Source organism: Oryctolagus cuniculus, chromosome 3 (genome assembly GCF_964237555.1).
Source record: "Oryctolagus cuniculus chromosome 3, mOryCun1.1, whole genome shotgun sequence".
In the NCBI taxonomy this organism is placed as follows: Eukaryota; Metazoa; Chordata; class Mammalia; order Lagomorpha; family Leporidae; genus Oryctolagus; species Oryctolagus cuniculus.
In genome coordinates this window covers 137,027,333-137,043,937 of record NC_091434.1, presented here as the reverse complement: position 1 = coordinate 137,043,937, position 16,605 = coordinate 137,027,333, and the positions used below count along the sequence as shown (strand labels likewise).

The following is a 16,605-nucleotide window of genomic DNA, read 5'->3' as shown; positions in this document are numbered from 1 at the left end:
GCCGGCGCGCTGCGGCTGGCGCACTGCGCTGATCCGATGGCAGGAGCCAGGTGCTTCTCCTGGTCTCCCATGGGGTGCAGGGCCCAAGCACCTGGGCCATCCTCCACTGCACTTCCCTGGCCACAGCAGAGAGCTGGCCTGGAAGAGGGGCAACTGGGACAGAATCCGGCGCCCTGACCAGGACTAGAACCTGGTGTGCCGGTGCCGCCAGGCAGAGGATTAGCCTAATGAGCCGTGGCGCCGGCCTAACTCTGCCTTTCAAATAAAACAAATCCTAAAAAAAAATACAGTGTCCAGTTATAAGGAGTGGGAAATAGGCCGCTTTCTGTTACAGTAAGTTTAAACATTTTTGTTTCAAGGAGTTCATTGTTTTTGCTCAATGACACACTGGTTGATAAAGAGTTCGGGGTTGGTCATTTTAAGCATTGGTGCTGTATTCATTCCAAGACTTACTGAGGGTATCCCAGTAGAGGAAAGAAATGGGTGATATGTTGATATGGGTTAACTAAATGAAACAGGAGCAGTAATTGAAAATTCGTTGTCAGATGTAGTGTGTGAGGATGGTTTGGGTATGAAACAGCATATGGTGGATGAAATCTTGCAGTGTGTACTGGTGTTCGCCAGTGGTGTTTCAGATGAGTGACAATGAATACGAAGTTCTCTCAAAAGGAAGGCTCTATTTTAAGCACCTATGCTTTATAATTAAAACTTTGAAAACTTTGATTTTAGATCATCTCCTGTGCACATCATAGCTACTAGCAAAAGTTTACATTCCTACGCACGCCCTCCACCAGTGTCCTCATCTTCGAACCCTCATCACCACTGGAAGGAGGAGACCCCAGTGAGACATGAACGGGTGAGTTCCTTCCGGAGGTCACGCTTTCAGGAAGGTTGCAGCCGACACCTGCCCCGTCTAAGAAGCTCCTTGGAGGCACATTCAGAGAGGAGAAAGTATGTCTCGTTCTGCTGGTGTCAGGACTGCATTTTGTAAACAGCTCATTTCCTGTTAGGACAGTCTGTAACAAGTAGGAGTACACATTTTCCCCTAAGTTTAGAATGATTAAGTTATTAACTAATAAAAGATAAGCTTGAAAGCTTGGCATAGAAACAGGTATTAAAAGATAAAAAATAAGGTTATCATATTTTTCTCCATAGGCAAACAGTGAGTCAGAGGCTGGCATTTTCTGCATGTCCTCCCTGTCAGATGATGATGATTTGGGGTGGTGCAATTCCTGGCCTTCCACTGTTTGGCACTGCTTTTTGAAAGGTAACAAACAAAAGCAAAATACTTGGCTGCTGAGCAGCGTCAGTAGGTAGCGTGCACGTCACACATCTAATTCTCGTTTTCTGCTTAAACTTCAGGCACACGGCTGTGCTTTCATAAGGGAAGCAATAAGGAGTGGCAGGATGTTGAAGATTTTGCTAGAACTGAAGGTTGTGAAAATGAGGACGACCTCCAGATGAGCACTCACAAGGTTAATTTCAAATTCTTCAGAAATCTTTCTAAATGAGGCGTAAGGTTCATGGTGAATCTGTGAGCATGTCTTCTGTTTGCTTTCATGTTATATGACACTGTATGTCTCAGGTACTGGTTTCTCCTGAGGGAGAGGAGCAGTGATTTAGGCTTACCTGGGTATGCTTTCTTGCATAGGAAAAACAGGATGCTTCATAGCGCTTTTCTGTATCTTATGTATTTTATATTGGGGAACACTAAATTGTCATAAAAATGAAATAATCAAAGCTTTGTCTTACTACTCCCCTGTAGATAATTGATAGTGTTTAAATGATCTTACCAAACACAAGCAATTTCAGCAAAAGCAGTAGTGAACATTAGGATTAGTGATTGACACCTTTCACTTTGAGATCTTTAATTCTGCATCCCTGCTGTTAGCAGAAAGAGTTGCCATGAAGTGTGCTTGCTTGTAAGTCCTTTTCTGTCTTACTGTCTGTTGCTTCTCTTGAAAGAAACAGTCTTGGCATGGCTGCCTTCACTCCCCAGCCCTGCCCCTCGCTGCCATTACCCTTCACCCCTGTTCACAGTAGTCAGACTTTGGCCTGCACTGCATGACTAGAAGCGGCCCAGCTTACTGGCATTGTTCTGATTCCTAGGACCTGAGACTTAGGCGTGGTCTGTTTGCTCTGCAGTACTACATTCAGTGTTCCTGACATCTTCCCTTGATGGTGGAGCGTGGCAGTGCCCTAGTCCTCGTTGCTTTCTCCCGTGCTTGCCTGCCCAGGGAATGTGCCGAAGCCCGAGTTCTGCCCCTCTGCACTTGTCATCACTTCCTTTCTGCTCATGAGTCAGTGTTGCCTCCATAGTGTCTTGAGGAAAGCACTTAGGACTTGGAGTCAGAACATCTGGGTTGGCTTTCTGCCTCTCCAGGCACTGTTTGTATGACTGGCCTTGGACATCTGTACATTGAGACTGGATTAGTTGTAAGGTGTCGGAGCTCCAGGAATCAGATTACTTATAAATATGCATCTGTAGCCTTCACCTACCCATTTCCAATTGCATGTTAGATATCTCATGAATGTCAGTCAGCTCCTCAAACTCCGGGCCCAGAAGCTCTACTGACTTCTCTCTGACCCCTCTTGGGGTCTTTTAAAGCGACTATCCTTCTTGCTGACCTGATTCGCAATCATCAGGTTGTCTTACTGTTCCCATTCTCTCCTTCAGTACTTCATACGTGCACTAATATAATAATAATTGGATATTCTAGTTAGCTATTGGCATATTTGTTGCAGGGTAAGAATCACGTCTTGTTTGTATTTTTAGATCTTATAACTTAGCATGTACTAAACACTCCATAAATATTCATGATTCATCTCTCCTTTTTAGCCTTATTTGCCCCAAATCTGAACTCACCTTGTACTTTTAGCAAATATTCAACATTCTCCAAGGAAGCTAGCTGCTCATGACAACTTGTTTCTGTGCAAGGCGTGCTCTCGTTCTACCATTCTACATTTTGTTCTTTTAGCTCCCAGTTCAAATGGAACTGAAAGCCATCACTAGTATCTTTTGGAATGAGTATCTTCTTTTACTAAACTCCATCGGCCTTACTCAAGTTAAAAGTGCTTATTACCATCTGCCTCATACATACTGTTGTTCTTTATATGTGTGCCTTTCTGCCCTACTGGTTTGGAAACTCTTTAAAGGCACAAGTTCTGTCTTTGTTATTTTTCCCACAGAGTCTTACACGTGATGAAAACTTCACTGTGTCCTGAGTTGAACATTTCCAATTCATTCACTCTGTGCATATATTTTCAGGGCTATGGTTCTGATGGTCTAAAGTTGTTATCACATGAAGAAAGTGTGTCATTTGGTGAGTCTGTTCTGAAGTTGACTTTTGATCCTGGTACAGCAGAAGATGGCTTACTTACCGTAGAGTGTAAGCTGGACCACCCTTTCTATGTTAAAAATAAAGGTAGGGCTTCGATTGAGTTTGTAGTAACTTTTAAAAGTTTCTTAAATCTCTGATTATGTATTTTGGCTTTGATGATTAAGGGGGGAAAAAAGATTTGAAGGGAAAATTTCCTTCAAACTAAGTAAAAACGCCATAGAGAATGCTTATTATAATAATATCTAATGATGCTCGAGTATCTTAACAACAGTCAGATGGGTCTCTAATTCCTACAGGATTCCTCTAGCGTGCTATCATAAGTTCTGTGTTATTTTGGTATAGTTTGGGGAATGTTGTATTCTGGTAATCACATTTTGATTTATTTACCAGATATGTTGTAAACCTGAATCATTTTTCAAAGGCTTACTAGAATAACACCATAACAGTATGTTAAACATAATGTAATAATTCAGAGACTATCTCATGGTACTAATTATCATCATTTATCACTATCTTATAGGTTGATGGAAGTGCTGATTGATAGAGATGTACATATTAATAAAGTGTGTAATTACACTAGTTTGGAGGGCTTTTCCATTGTTGAAAGGAAATAATTACCTAGTACTTTTACCACAGATGCATGACCTGTGTTAGAAAAATCTAAATTTTAAGTAATTATTTTAATAACTTTTAAATTTTTTAGATGCAGAAATAATGGTAGGTCTGTTACAGAATCATCTGGGTGCTTTCTTTCACTCATCCTTTGTGCTGCTGTTGTTTGACTTCAGGTTGGTCCTCATTTTACCCAAGCCTGACTGTGGTGCAGCATGGCATTCCATGTTGTGAAGTCCACATTGGCGATGTCTGTCTACCTCCCGGACACCCCGACGCCATTAATTTTGATGATTCAGGGGTCTTTGATACATTTAAAAGGTAATATTGGGTAAAATCCCTTTTTTTATTTAAATTTATTCTTAATTTCTTTAATGATTGCTAAGTCAAATATTTAGAATTTGATAATTACAAAAGGACTACTTAAAGTATAGTCATGATGACATGACAAACTAGGTGGTTAAGTGTGAAGAATTAGAAGTTTTACATGAGTAGTCATATGGACAAAGCGAGTTTATAAAACATTTAGGATTAGATTAGAAACAATATCACACTGCATGACCAAGAATTTAGTGGATCAGCTTTGATAGTTACATTTGAAAAATCTGCTAAGTTTAACCAGCCTGTAAGCCTACTAGTCTTCATAGCTAATTCTTTCTTTGTGAGTAGTTACCTGTGTTTACTACTTATTTTCATCAAGGACATTAGTTGTTTAAAAATAGCAAAAATTTGACATTTGGAGATTTAGAAAGGGAGCAGTTTTTCCTGAGTTTACCTTGCTAGTAACTAGCAGAATAAAACATGAACCCATGTGTCCCAACTGTAAGTTGACTAGTGTCCCAGTTTATATGGGACTTTCCTGGGTTCAGCACTGAGTCCAGCATTCTTTTAAAACCCTCAGTCCTGACATACTGGGCCAGTTGTTTATCCTGCTCTCAGAAGGTACCCAGAGAAAGCCTTTATCTGGGATTTAAAAACTCACTCTTTTTTGAGATGATTATCCAGTATATAAGCATGTAAAGGCACTAAGTAAAGAATTCTTCAGAGTTCATATTATCCTGTACTTCTTATTTCATTCAACAAAATGCAATATATTTTATATATTCCTAAGGATAAGAGACATTGTTACTAAAAAAGCGGCTAGCATAGGGCCCACACCGCAGTCTGTTTCATAAATGTCCACGACATTGGAATCTAAGTGCTGTTTGACTGCATGTTTTAGTTTCTTTGAAAAACTATAGAAAAATCAGAGAATTTTAAGTATTCTTAGAATGTAGATACTGGTAAGTATGTTTTCGGTCAGGGTGTAACCTAATAGAAAATTTTGGGGGATACTTTGGCTTTATCTTGTAAAGGTGAGTATCAGCAATTCCATGTCCATTACACATACTCCAGAGGAAAATTCTTGTGGATAGAACAAGGTGATAGGGGCTGGCGCCGTGGCTCACTTGGTTAATCCTCCACCTGCGATGCCAGCATCCCATATGGGGGCCGGGTTCTGGTCCCGGTTGCTCCTCTTCCAGTCCAGCTCTCTGCTGTGGCCTGGGAAGGCAGTGGAGGATGGCTGAAGTGCTTGGGCCCCTGCACCTGCATGGGAGACCAGGAAGAGGCACCTGGCTCCTGGCTTTGGATCGGCGCAGAGCCGGCCATGGAGGCCATTTGGGGAGTGAACCAACGGAAGGAAGACCTTTGTCTCTCTCTCTCACTGTCTTAACTCTACCTGTCAAATAAACAAAAATAAAAAAAAAAAAATTTAAAAAAAAGGAACAAGGTGATGTGTAAATAAGCTTGTAGCTAGCTCTATTGCTCATAATAAAAATGTTATCAAACATTATCAGTACCTGCTAACTGAAGTATAATCATGCAGTGAAACTTTTTATCAGTTGAAAAAATTATAAGCTTTATAAATAATCTTCATCTTATGGTTATGTTGGGGGTTCCCTAAGACCACATTGTGATTCTGTGAGTCACCACAGTTGTGTTCATTGCCATGATTTATTGTGGCAAGGATCAGGAAAAGGAAAGAAATGGAGTGAAAGTCTGGGGGAAGCCAGTCTTGCAAGGTCCTCTCCGGTGGAGGAAGGCACAGAAGACGTGCTGAATTCCTTCTGCGGGAGTTGTGACAACACGTGTGAGGTGCTATCTGCCGGGGCCGCTCGTGAAGATGCCCAGCATCCAGGGTTTTACTGTGAGCTGATCGCCTCTGCTTGGTACCTGTCAAGATCCCGGACTTCCAAGAGAACAGAAGGTGTTTCAGAGTTGTTTGTGCAGTTTAGTTGCAGGAAGCGATTCTCGTCAGTGTGGGCATGCTAGGAATCATGGGAAAGTCCCAAAGGCCAACCGTATGGGAACACCTGTGAAAGGATACCACTCAGGCCTGCCATACTGTCTTCTTTGCACAATAAAACATTATGTGTTATGTGCTAGTGTAATAAGCATATTAACATAATACTTTGATAGTATTTATATTTATGAATCATAGGTTGTTTTCATAATAGAATGAGAAACCTAAGTTTAAGGAGCCTGGTTATCTTTGGGGCTGGCCAATGTGGAACATTTGTGATCAGTACAAACATCCACTTTTTCATTGGGATTCTGGGTTCACTTATATTTATATGCATGCTTCATAACTTATCTATATGCTACATGGAGTTTTTTTTTTAAAGATTTATTTATTATTTGAAAGGCAGAGTTACAGAGGGGCAGAGAGAGTGGTCTTCCATCTTCTGGTACACTCCCCAAATGGCCACAATGGCTGGAGCTTTGCCAGTCTGAAGCCAGGAGCTTCTGGGTCTCTCACATGGGTGCAGGGGTCCAAGGACCTAGACCATTTTCTGCTTTCCCAGGCCATAGCAGAGAGCTGGATTGGAAGTGGGGCAGGCGAGACTCGAACCAGTGCCCATATGGGATGCTGGTGCTGCAGGTGGCAGCTTTACTCGCTAAGCCACAGCGCCAGCCCTGTTACATGACTTTAAGATGTGAAGTATTGCATGGTGCAAAACTTGTGCTTTTTAATGCAAAAGGGACACTTGGCTGCTTAGTTCCTGTCCCTTCTCACCTGGAATGTTACTGTTACTTAACTTCCACCAAATGATCTCTCTCAAGACAGCCAGGTCATTGATCTCGTTTTACTTCTGAGTGACAGCAGCAAACACCAACAAGACCCTCCTTCCTCTTCCCACAAAGGAGTGGCCATTGGGCAGTTTGACCCAGAGAAACTATGAAAAAGTTGAGGAGCATGGAGGAGCACAAAGGTTTCCTGTGGACTGGGTTACAAAGTGGGGGTTAAGGGAGTTGAGGCCCTGCATCGGGAGGGCAAGAAGGGAAAGGCAGGCAGGAAGAACCAACAGACTACCAGGCCGCCTCAGACTAAGTTCCCAAGTGCACTTGGGGTTTTGGGGTAGCCTAATCTCTCGGGTCATGAGTTACTACATTTTAGCTTAGTGAGAACTGGAAGTAGTCAACAGTACATCCGTGAGCTCTTCCACACAATTTGAAGCTCTACTATGGAAATGAAACCCATTTTGAGACACTGAGCTAATTCTAGGCATCAGGCACTTTACAGCGGTCACTTGCGAAGCGAATGTTTCTACTCAGTAATTGATGATTTATTTTTATTTTTATTTTTTTAAATTTTTTGACAGGCAGAGTGGACAGTGGGAGAGAGAGACAAAGGTCTTCCTTTGCCGTTGGTTCACCCTCCAATGGCCACCGCCGCCGGCGTGCTGCAGCCAGCATACCGCGCTGATCTGATGGCAGGAGCCAGGTGCTTCTCCTGGTCTCCCATGGGGTGCAGGGCCCAAGCACTTGGGCCATCCTCCACTGCCTTCCCGGGCCACAGCAGAGAGCTGGCCTGGAAGAGGGGCAACCGGGACAGAATCCGGCGCCCCGACTGGGACTAGAACCCGGTGTGCCGGCGCCGCAAGGCGGAGGATTAGCCTAGTGAGCCGCGGCGCCGGCCCAGTAATTGATGATTTAAGAAACTTGCTGAGTACCTACTGTGTGTCAGGTACTGTTCATTGCCCTTCATTCTCCCGAGAGGGAGAGAACTAGATCCGAGGGAGGTTAAGGCACATGTTCCAGACAGAGCCAGTAAGTGTGAGAAGTTAGGATTTGAGCTTCGGCCTTAGAAGGCTGCCAGATGCAGTCCTGGGAGTGCCACCGCGTGCGAGCCTCTGCCGGGGCGCACTGGGTTTACCCTCCCAGCAGCACTGCATCACATGCACAAGTATTTATCTTTACTTAAATAAAAACCAGCGTCTGCATGATGTACTTAACCTGCCGCCAGTAGGTGGCAGAGCTGGGATTGGAACCCAATTGAAGGGTGACATTATTATGCTCTTCAGAGTTAATTTAAAAAATGAGTTAAGACATGGGCACACCTCTGTTTCCAGTCGAAAGGAGGAAATGGGTCAGTGTGTGCGTGTGGTGCGAGCTGATGGGCAGCGGGTAGCTCGGTGGGAGCATGAACTGGTGACGGTCGATTCAGATCCTAGCTCTGCAATACACTTGCTCTGGAAGCCTGCATACGTTGAGTAAACCTTTGAATTTTTTTTCCTATAAAATAGGGATAATAGTGAAAGAAGGACTAAAGAAGCTATTATGGGAGTACTTAAAAATTTATGGAAAATGAGATTAGAAGATAATTTTTGGTACAAAAATATTTTGAAGCCAGGGCCTAGGAAGGGTCTTCAGAAAGAAAGTTCATGGAAAATGTGTATAGTGAAAAACTCTGCATGGTTTGCACCAAAATAAACTTGTCTTTTAGTTCCTTTTACCCAGAAATCTTGGCAGTGTCCTTGTATGTGTGACGTAATAAGCACTACAGTATTGTGGACTTTGCCTTAAGAGTATTGACTCTACAGCGAGGACAGAAGTCTTTCCGAGCCCAAGGAACGACACATACACAGAGGCGTGAAAAGCCCCTGAGGCTGTGCAGCAAGGCTGAGCTCTGCTAAAGAGTGTCCAGGCTGTGTGTTAATGCTGGTGCAGTCATGTCAAAACCCTGAGTTTTGTGACTGACTGTTTCTGATTTCAGTTGTAGCCATAATGGAGATAATGATTATCTTGTGCCACTAGAGGGCAGCGTTTTCAAATTTTAGTAATTAGTGAACCTTCTGTCTTTTGGTATTTTGAATTTTAATTAAATATTTTCTTTTAGTAAAGATTAATAATTTTATGTTATATCTCATTTATAGTGCTTACTCTCCTGTTTTCCTAAATAGAAAGGGCTTAAGATATTACACAAATTGCAATCCTAGCAAATGAACATTCTCTTACGTAATACTGATTATTGTGTGCTCGTTTTGGGATCAAAGTATATTTTGTGTACGCCTTTGAGAAGAGACATTGTTGGCCAGTAATGACAATTCATTTTTACTGTGTATGGTGGATGGTGTGTGACTACTTCATTCATTTAGCTCTTTCTGCCTGAAGAATACTTAATAATTTCTCATATTTTACCTAACACCAGCCCATTTTGATGTATGACAAGAATTTCTGTGTCAGGGATGGCAGAATTGGATTTAGAAGAGAAGCTGAAAAGATTTTCTGTCAAGGAGGTAACAAAACACAGGCAGAAAATCAATACAGTTGGAACGAAAGAGGTTTTTTTTTCCTTTTAAGATTTATTTATTTGAAAGTCAGTTACGCAGAGGGAGAGAGAGAGAGGTCTTTCATCCGCTGGTTCATTCCGCAATTGGCTGCGATGGCCAGAGCTGTGCCGATCCGAAGCCAGGAGCTTCTTCTGGGTCTCCCATGTTGGTGCAGGGGCCCAAGCATTTGGGTCATCTTCTTCCGCTTTCCCAGGCCACAGCAGAGAGCCAAATCAGAAGTGGAGCAGCCAGGACTCGAACCGGCGCCCACATGGGATGCTGGCACTGTAGGTGGCAGCTGTACCTGCTAAGTAAGCCACAGCAGTGGTCCCACAAAAGTTTATTTAAAAAATTTATTTATTTGAAAAACAGAGAACACTTCTCTGGTTTACTCCCCAAATGGCTGCTTAGGCTGGGTTTGGGCAGGGCTGGGCCTTTTAGTAATGGAGCCATCACCACTGTCACTTGGGGGGCCATGATAGCAGGAGGCTGGAAACGAGAGCCAGACCCGAGTACTGAACCCAGGCACTGCAGTGTGTGACGCAGGTGTCTCCACTGGCATTTCAACCACCAGGCCAAATGGCTGCCAAAGAATTCTTTTGCCTGATGTGTATTTAGGCTGTGGTCTGCATTAGCTCTAATTTTCAGCTGATACTTTGACTTAGTAGGATTCTTACTTGGTCATCTTGAGTTGAGCCAAGGGCAGTCCCAGGTGCTGAGGTTTTGGCGAGGAATCCTAGGGCTTTGGAGCTGCACAGGTCTGGGCTTGATGCTGAGCAGTGCCACCTGTGGCAGCAGCACATTGCCTGTTGTAGCCTGTGCTTCGGCTCAGAGTGGTGACAACGATGGCCCTCCAGGCTGGCTCGAGGAGGGTGAGACACAGAATGTATAGTTCACATTCATGCCTATGCAAAGAGAATGCGGTATTTCCTGATGAGTGGGTTTTTGCCATGAACTGTGACTAGCTGTGTGAGAAGATGCAATGGTCTTCTGTGTGCTTTAAGTTCCTTTAGTGGCATTTACCAGCTTGGCACTGCCTTCGTCTACCTTTTTGTCGTCTGTATCATTTACTCCTTAGGCCTGGTGTATGCCTGATAACTCCATTTAAATTTTCTAGATCTAGGTTCCTTTGAGGCAAGAAACAAGATGATCAGATTTGTCAGAAAGTGACAAATGACCAGGCTGCGTGGGACTCGAGGGAGTGTGTGCTGTGAATAGTGTGTTGATTACACCAGGTTCATGGAGGGTGCACTTTTCTTTTAAACTTTTGTACTTGGAGTTTTAATGAGTAATTCCAGCAGTGCGTATAAAAAATTTAATTTGAAAGCAACTTACAATGGCAAAGTTATTGAAGTAGTGTTGGCATGATTATGTAGGGAAAAATGCACTGAAATTTCCAATGAGTTGGTAAGTTTGTTTTTTCTTTTTAAAATACATCCTGTTGAGACAAGCTAAACTGTTTTTTGCGTTTTCAGCTATGACTTCACCCCCCTGGACTCCTCTGCAGTGTACGTGTTAAGCAGTATGGCTCGTCAGCGCCGTGCCTCTCTGTCCTGTGGAGGACCTGCTGGCCAAGACTTCGCAGCATCTGGGTTTAGTAAAAACTGTGGCTCACCGGGATCATCACAGCTCTCTTCGAATTCTTTGTATGCTAAATCTGTCAAAAACCACAGCTCAGGGACTGTGAGTGCCACTTCTCCTAATAAGTGCAAAAGACCAATGAATGCCTTCATGCTTTTTGCCAAAAAATACAGAGTTGAATATACTCAGATGTACCCAGGGAAAGATAACAGGTAAGCGATAATGATTTTAATTCTGATAATTGACACTGAAGTGTGGTTCTGAGTACCTTCATTAGTAAGTCTGTTCCCCCAGCAGTTAGTGTTAGCAAGGCTGCTTTCTGGACTGTTCTCATGGTGACTCTCACTGTAGCTTCAGGTGTTAAGGTTCTATCAGGTTAGACCTCTTACTGCTCACCGGTCTTTCTCAGTCTATTTTGGTCACCATCTAACACTGAGGTATGTTCTGTCTCTAGAATTCAGTGGAAAACTCATGTCATTTTGAACTCAGATTTTCCCCTTGTCTCTATTTATTATGACATCTTTATTAAAAAAGTTCACAGCTGTGGGGCAAGTTGTGAGGGAATGAAGTTAAGATTTATTTATTTGAAAGGCAGAGCGCGCAATAGAGACACAGATCTTCTGTCTGCTGATTCATTCCCCAACTGGCTGCAGTGGTTGGGGCTGGGCCAAGTTGGAGCCAGGAGCTTCTTCCAGGTCTCCTACACAGGTGCAGGGCCCCAAGCACTTGGGCCATCTTCTACTGCTTTCCTAGGCCATAGCAGAGAGCTGGGTCAGAAAAGGAACAGCTGGGACTTAAAGTGGCATTCTTATGGGGTTCTGTTAGCCGGCTACGCCACAGTGCTGGCCCCAGGTCTAACATTTTAAAACCAGTGATGGGGCAGGAGCTGTGGCGCAGCGAGTTAAAGCCCTTGCTTGAAGCGCCGGCATCCCATATGGGGGGCAGTTCTAGTCCCGGCTGTTCCTCTTCTGATCCAGCTCTCTGCTGTGGCCTGGGAAAGCAGTAGAAGATGGCCCAAGTGCTTGGACCCCTGCAGGGCCATCTGGGGAGTGAACCAGCAGATGGATGACCTCTCTCTGTAACTCTTTCAAGTAAATATAAAACAAACACTAAAAACGGTGTTATTTTGAGTCTAGCAAATGCAGTTAACTTATTTCAGAATAAGTTTTCTAAGTGTCTTGTAATACCACCTTCAAAAACATTCCACCCTTACTTTGAAAGGGGTGTGTGTGTGGTGCTTAATGATTTGCTTACATGTACCTTTAACTCAAAGGCTACAGAAGTTGGTTTTTAATTCTGGGAGCCACAGTACAATGTTGCGTTAGCTGCGTTTGCTGCATGTTTAATTTTGTTGGCAAGTAGCAGAGCAGCTTCTGTGATGATGATTCTCTTGAAAGCACAGATGCCCATCACTTTGACATGAGGTCTTCAAAAAGTTCATGGAAAATGCATCTGATGAAAGCAAGCCTGTGCATGGATTTGATATTTTGCACAAAATAAACTTGTATTTTAATCATATTGTTCCAGAGACTTTCTGAAGACCCTCATGCACATTGTAGAATGAGACAGAACCTGCTTTGTACAACGTCATGCAGTGAATGGTCAAAAACTCTTCATAGAAGGAAAACGGTTTATGTCTGTGTGCTGTGGTGAGGCTGAATATTTAGGTTAGCAGGGGGACGATAAGTAGAAATAGGAATATGATATATTCTTTCAGTTTGACTTCTTATTTTTTTTTTAAGATTTATTTATTAGAAAGAGTTCTACAGAGAGAGAAACAGAAGCAGAGAGTGGTCTCCCATCCACTAGTTTACTCCCCATTTTGGCCTCAAAGGCTGGAACTGAGCTAATCCAAAGCCAGGAGCTTCCTCCAGGTCTTCTCACGAGGGTGCAGGGGCCCAAGGACTTGGGCCATCTTTCACTGCTTTCCCAGGCCATAGCAGAGAGCTGGATCGGAAGTGGAGCAGCCGGGACTGGAACCAGGGTCCATATAGGATGCCGGTACTGCAGGCAGTGGCTTTACTCACTACGCCACAGCGCCGGCCCCGGTGTCTTGATTTTGAGTGTATCTAGTTTTCTCGGGTGTTTAGTACAAATACTCCCTAAGGTTTACTTAGTTTTTGAGAGGTCAACAGTGAGGTATGCTTAGTTATGCCATTTTGACTAGGGTTGCATGAATGAAGACTTTTCGTAAGTCTTCATTAGGTTGTGGCACAAAACAACTTCTAATATGAGCTGCTTATGCTGATGATACTGAATGCTGTCTGTCTGCCTTTTATATCTTCAACTTGTAAAAACTTAGGTGCTAGGATAGATCCATATTACATTTAGTTGAAGCGTTTTCTGTGGATTTAACTTTGTAGAATATGCATATGAGTTCTAACCACTTGAGATGTCCTTCGGCAGTTGGGAATACTGGCATCATCCCAGAAGGGTGAAATGTCGGGACTGAGAAGTGGACCGTGTGACTTGGGGTTTTACTGGAAATGACGGTTACAGCCTTGACCTTTGCACTGCTCTGTGAGGATCAAGATCTTCTTTTAACTTTACATTTGTTCCTGAAGTAGCAGCACTTGGCATGATTTTATGAAAAACTTTGGCCTTTATAAAGCATTTTGTAAATATTTATTTTACAGAGCCATAAGTGTGATCCTTGGTGACAGGTGGAAGAAAATGAAGAACGAAGAGAGAAGGATGTACACATTAGAAGCAAAGGCTTTGGCAGAAGAACAAAAGCGTTTAAATCCTGACTGTTGGAAAAGGAAAAGAACCAACTCAGTACGTGTCAACAGTCACTTAGAATCACCTTGACGCAGTCCCCTAGGTTTCTGGCGTGTTGGTGCCACTGCTGTAGCCTTGGAAGCGCTGTGTGGACGCTCTTTGTCAGCATGCGTACTCTTCAGAATGTGCTGACGTGTTCATGCCTCCTTGTAAGGGAGACTGCCTTCCGTGCATCATTAAGTAGCACTTACTTTCTTGGGACGGAAGTGGAAACAGCAGGCAAGCTTAAGCTTAAGCGTGCTTGTCCTGCACCTTGAAGTGCGGAAATCATGGTGTCGGTAGTGCAGGTTGAACATCCCTAAATCAGAAATCCCCAACCTAAAACTTCTGGTATCACTCAAGTTTTGGATTCCAGATTTTCGGATTTGGGATGCTCAGGCAGTGAAGTCTATATAAATATTCCCAGATCCAAAAATGTCCTAAATCAGACATTTTTGGTTACAAGCATTTGAGTTAAGGGATGGGTTGCTAGCTGGATGTTAGCCATGAGTATCACAGTAGAGAATGTGTCCAATTCTTGGTAGTATCTTTTTTTTTTTTTTTTTTTTTTTAAGATTTTATGCATGAACTTGAAATAGAGGAGGAAAGAGAGAGAGGGGTCTTCCATCCACTGGTTCATAAGTGGCCACAATGGCCAGGAGCTTCATCTGGATCTCCCATGTAGGCAGTAGGGGACTAAGTACTTGGAGTATCCTCCAGTTCTCTTCCCAGGCCATTAGCAGGGAACTGGATTGGAAGTTGAGCAGGTGGGACATAAACAAGCACCCATGTGGGATGCCGGCATCACAGGTGGCAGCTTTACCCATTCTGCCCTTCTGCCACAACGGCAGTAGTCGGGGAGGTGTTTTCTTCATCTAGACGTCGTACGCCTCAGCACCAGCCCAGTAGTGTCTTCATAGTCCTTCTTCTTTCATTGGTGAGAGCTGATGAAGATCGATGGTAAGAGTAGGTTAACCTAAGAGTAGGGGACCTCTGCCATTGGCCCAGGATTTCTGGGTTTTTAAAACCTTAAGAGAAAAAACCTGGAAGGACCATAGAGGGTGATAAACAAGTTTGCAGTATAATAGTTATCTTGGATGGACTTGGTTCTTAGAATCACTAAACATCTTTACAAGAATTTTCACATGATAGAAATAGTTGGGCCTCAGTTTGGAAGACCATTTAAAGTGAAGATGTCTGTAGTCTCTGTAGTAGGGTGGCTGGCTGATGACATTTATTCATTCTGTGTAAAAAAATTATGCCTGTTTTTATCAGGTGATAAGTATAGTTGAAAATAAGCAACATGCAGGTCACATCTGTTTAAAAAAACAGCTGAGAGAGCCACTCCCGGGCCACAGCAGAGAGCTGGCCTGGAAGAGGGGCAACCAGGACAGAATCCGGTGCCCCGACCGACCAGGACTAGAACCTGATGTGCCGGCGCCGCAAGGCGGAGGATTAGCCTAGTGAGCCGCGGTGCTGGCCCTGTCTCTTTTACATATTTTCTGGATGCTTGAGCCACAGGTTTTAGCAAATTTGTGAAAATCATCTTTGAGAAAGTGATCTTTTTCTTCATACATTGAATTTGCATACATTCACTGAGTCTAATTTCTTTCCACAGGGCTCACAACAACATTAAGCCAGGATACATATGTCCTCAAGTCTGCATTTGTGTAAACATTGACTCCTGATGGAAAGACTTAAGAGGATCAAGGTCTCACCATGTGTCCTGAATTCGTGGGACGACCATACAACACTGATAGCATTGAGTCTTGAAATGATTTAATTATAAGAGTGAGGATTTGCTTTCTCCATTAGAGCATTAAGTAAGCTAAAACTATCAACATTGTAAACCAAATTGCCTTATTTTCCTTCCAAACTTCATATATGTCTATCAGGTAATATAGGCTTGAAATTGATATCCTGTGGTGCTAAAGTACAGTAGAAAGAGAGCAGAAGTGTATACATGTTTTATTTTAAATTGTATGAAAGGGGAATTCAAAATACGTAACTGCTGTTTCTACATTGGCTCCTTACGGCTTAGTAATCCGTACCGTACACATGACGGAGTGGAGCAGAGGCTGGGAGTCGGCCTTTCCCCGAGCACCACCACGTGGCCCAGCATCTGTGCCAAACACGGGCGCGCGTAGTCTGGCCAGTGCCAAGAGACTGCCAGAACGTGTGGTAGGTGGAGGGTGGCAGTATCCCAGGAAGAGCGCCACCTGCTGCAGTTACCGAGGGCAGTGCTGAGTTTATGCACCAGGTGGCAGCACCCAGCCATTATTTCCAGTGGAGACCTAGCCCAGGCCAAGGTAAACTTAGTTAATAGCATTGAGATATAGTCACTGTAATGGTGCTATTAACAGTTCGACACCATTGTATTTTTTAACTTTGTGCTCTATATCTCAGCCACGTATCTTAAATATATTTTGTCATCATATCTATGGTGGGGGCAGACTTTGCACTTCTCACAGTGCAACACTTGCACTTTACTTCTCCTCCAGCTGTCTAAAGTGAGAGCAAATACATTGGCAATATGACTGCTTTTGCTCTGAGCTACAATCATGGCTTCTCATGTTACTTACCAAGTGGTGTTTCTGGTTAGGAATCACAGCTGTAAAATTGATTTCAGTTCATTACACTTCTTCATGATGTTGCCCCTAAATTTTGCACACTATATTCTTGTATATTATTTCAAATAAAATAAAAAAAAAAAGTCA

The 16,605-nt window shown here is 43.2% G+C and overlaps 1 protein-coding gene across 2 annotated transcripts in view; it reads left to right on the top strand.

Annotated features, from left to right (window-relative positions):
• HBP1 (HMG-box transcription factor 1) overlaps positions 1–16,605 on the top strand; it is a 33,209-nt gene extending 16,604 nt beyond the window's left edge. For both annotated transcript variants that reach the window (XM_002712037.5, XM_051849691.2), the window contains exons 4-11: positions 730–856; positions 1,156–1,267; positions 1,363–1,475; positions 3,269–3,425; positions 4,130–4,274; positions 11,023–11,340; positions 13,765–13,906; positions 15,507–16,605. In XM_002712037.5, the coding sequence (XP_002712083.1) occupies positions 730–856; positions 1,156–1,267; positions 1,363–1,475; positions 3,269–3,425; positions 4,130–4,274; positions 11,023–11,340; positions 13,765–13,906; positions 15,507–15,524 (1,132 nt within the window). In that variant the 3' untranslated portion in view covers positions 15,525–16,605. The remainder of the gene's footprint in view (positions 1–729; positions 857–1,155; positions 1,268–1,362; positions 1,476–3,268; positions 3,426–4,129; positions 4,275–11,022; positions 11,341–13,764; positions 13,907–15,506) is intronic.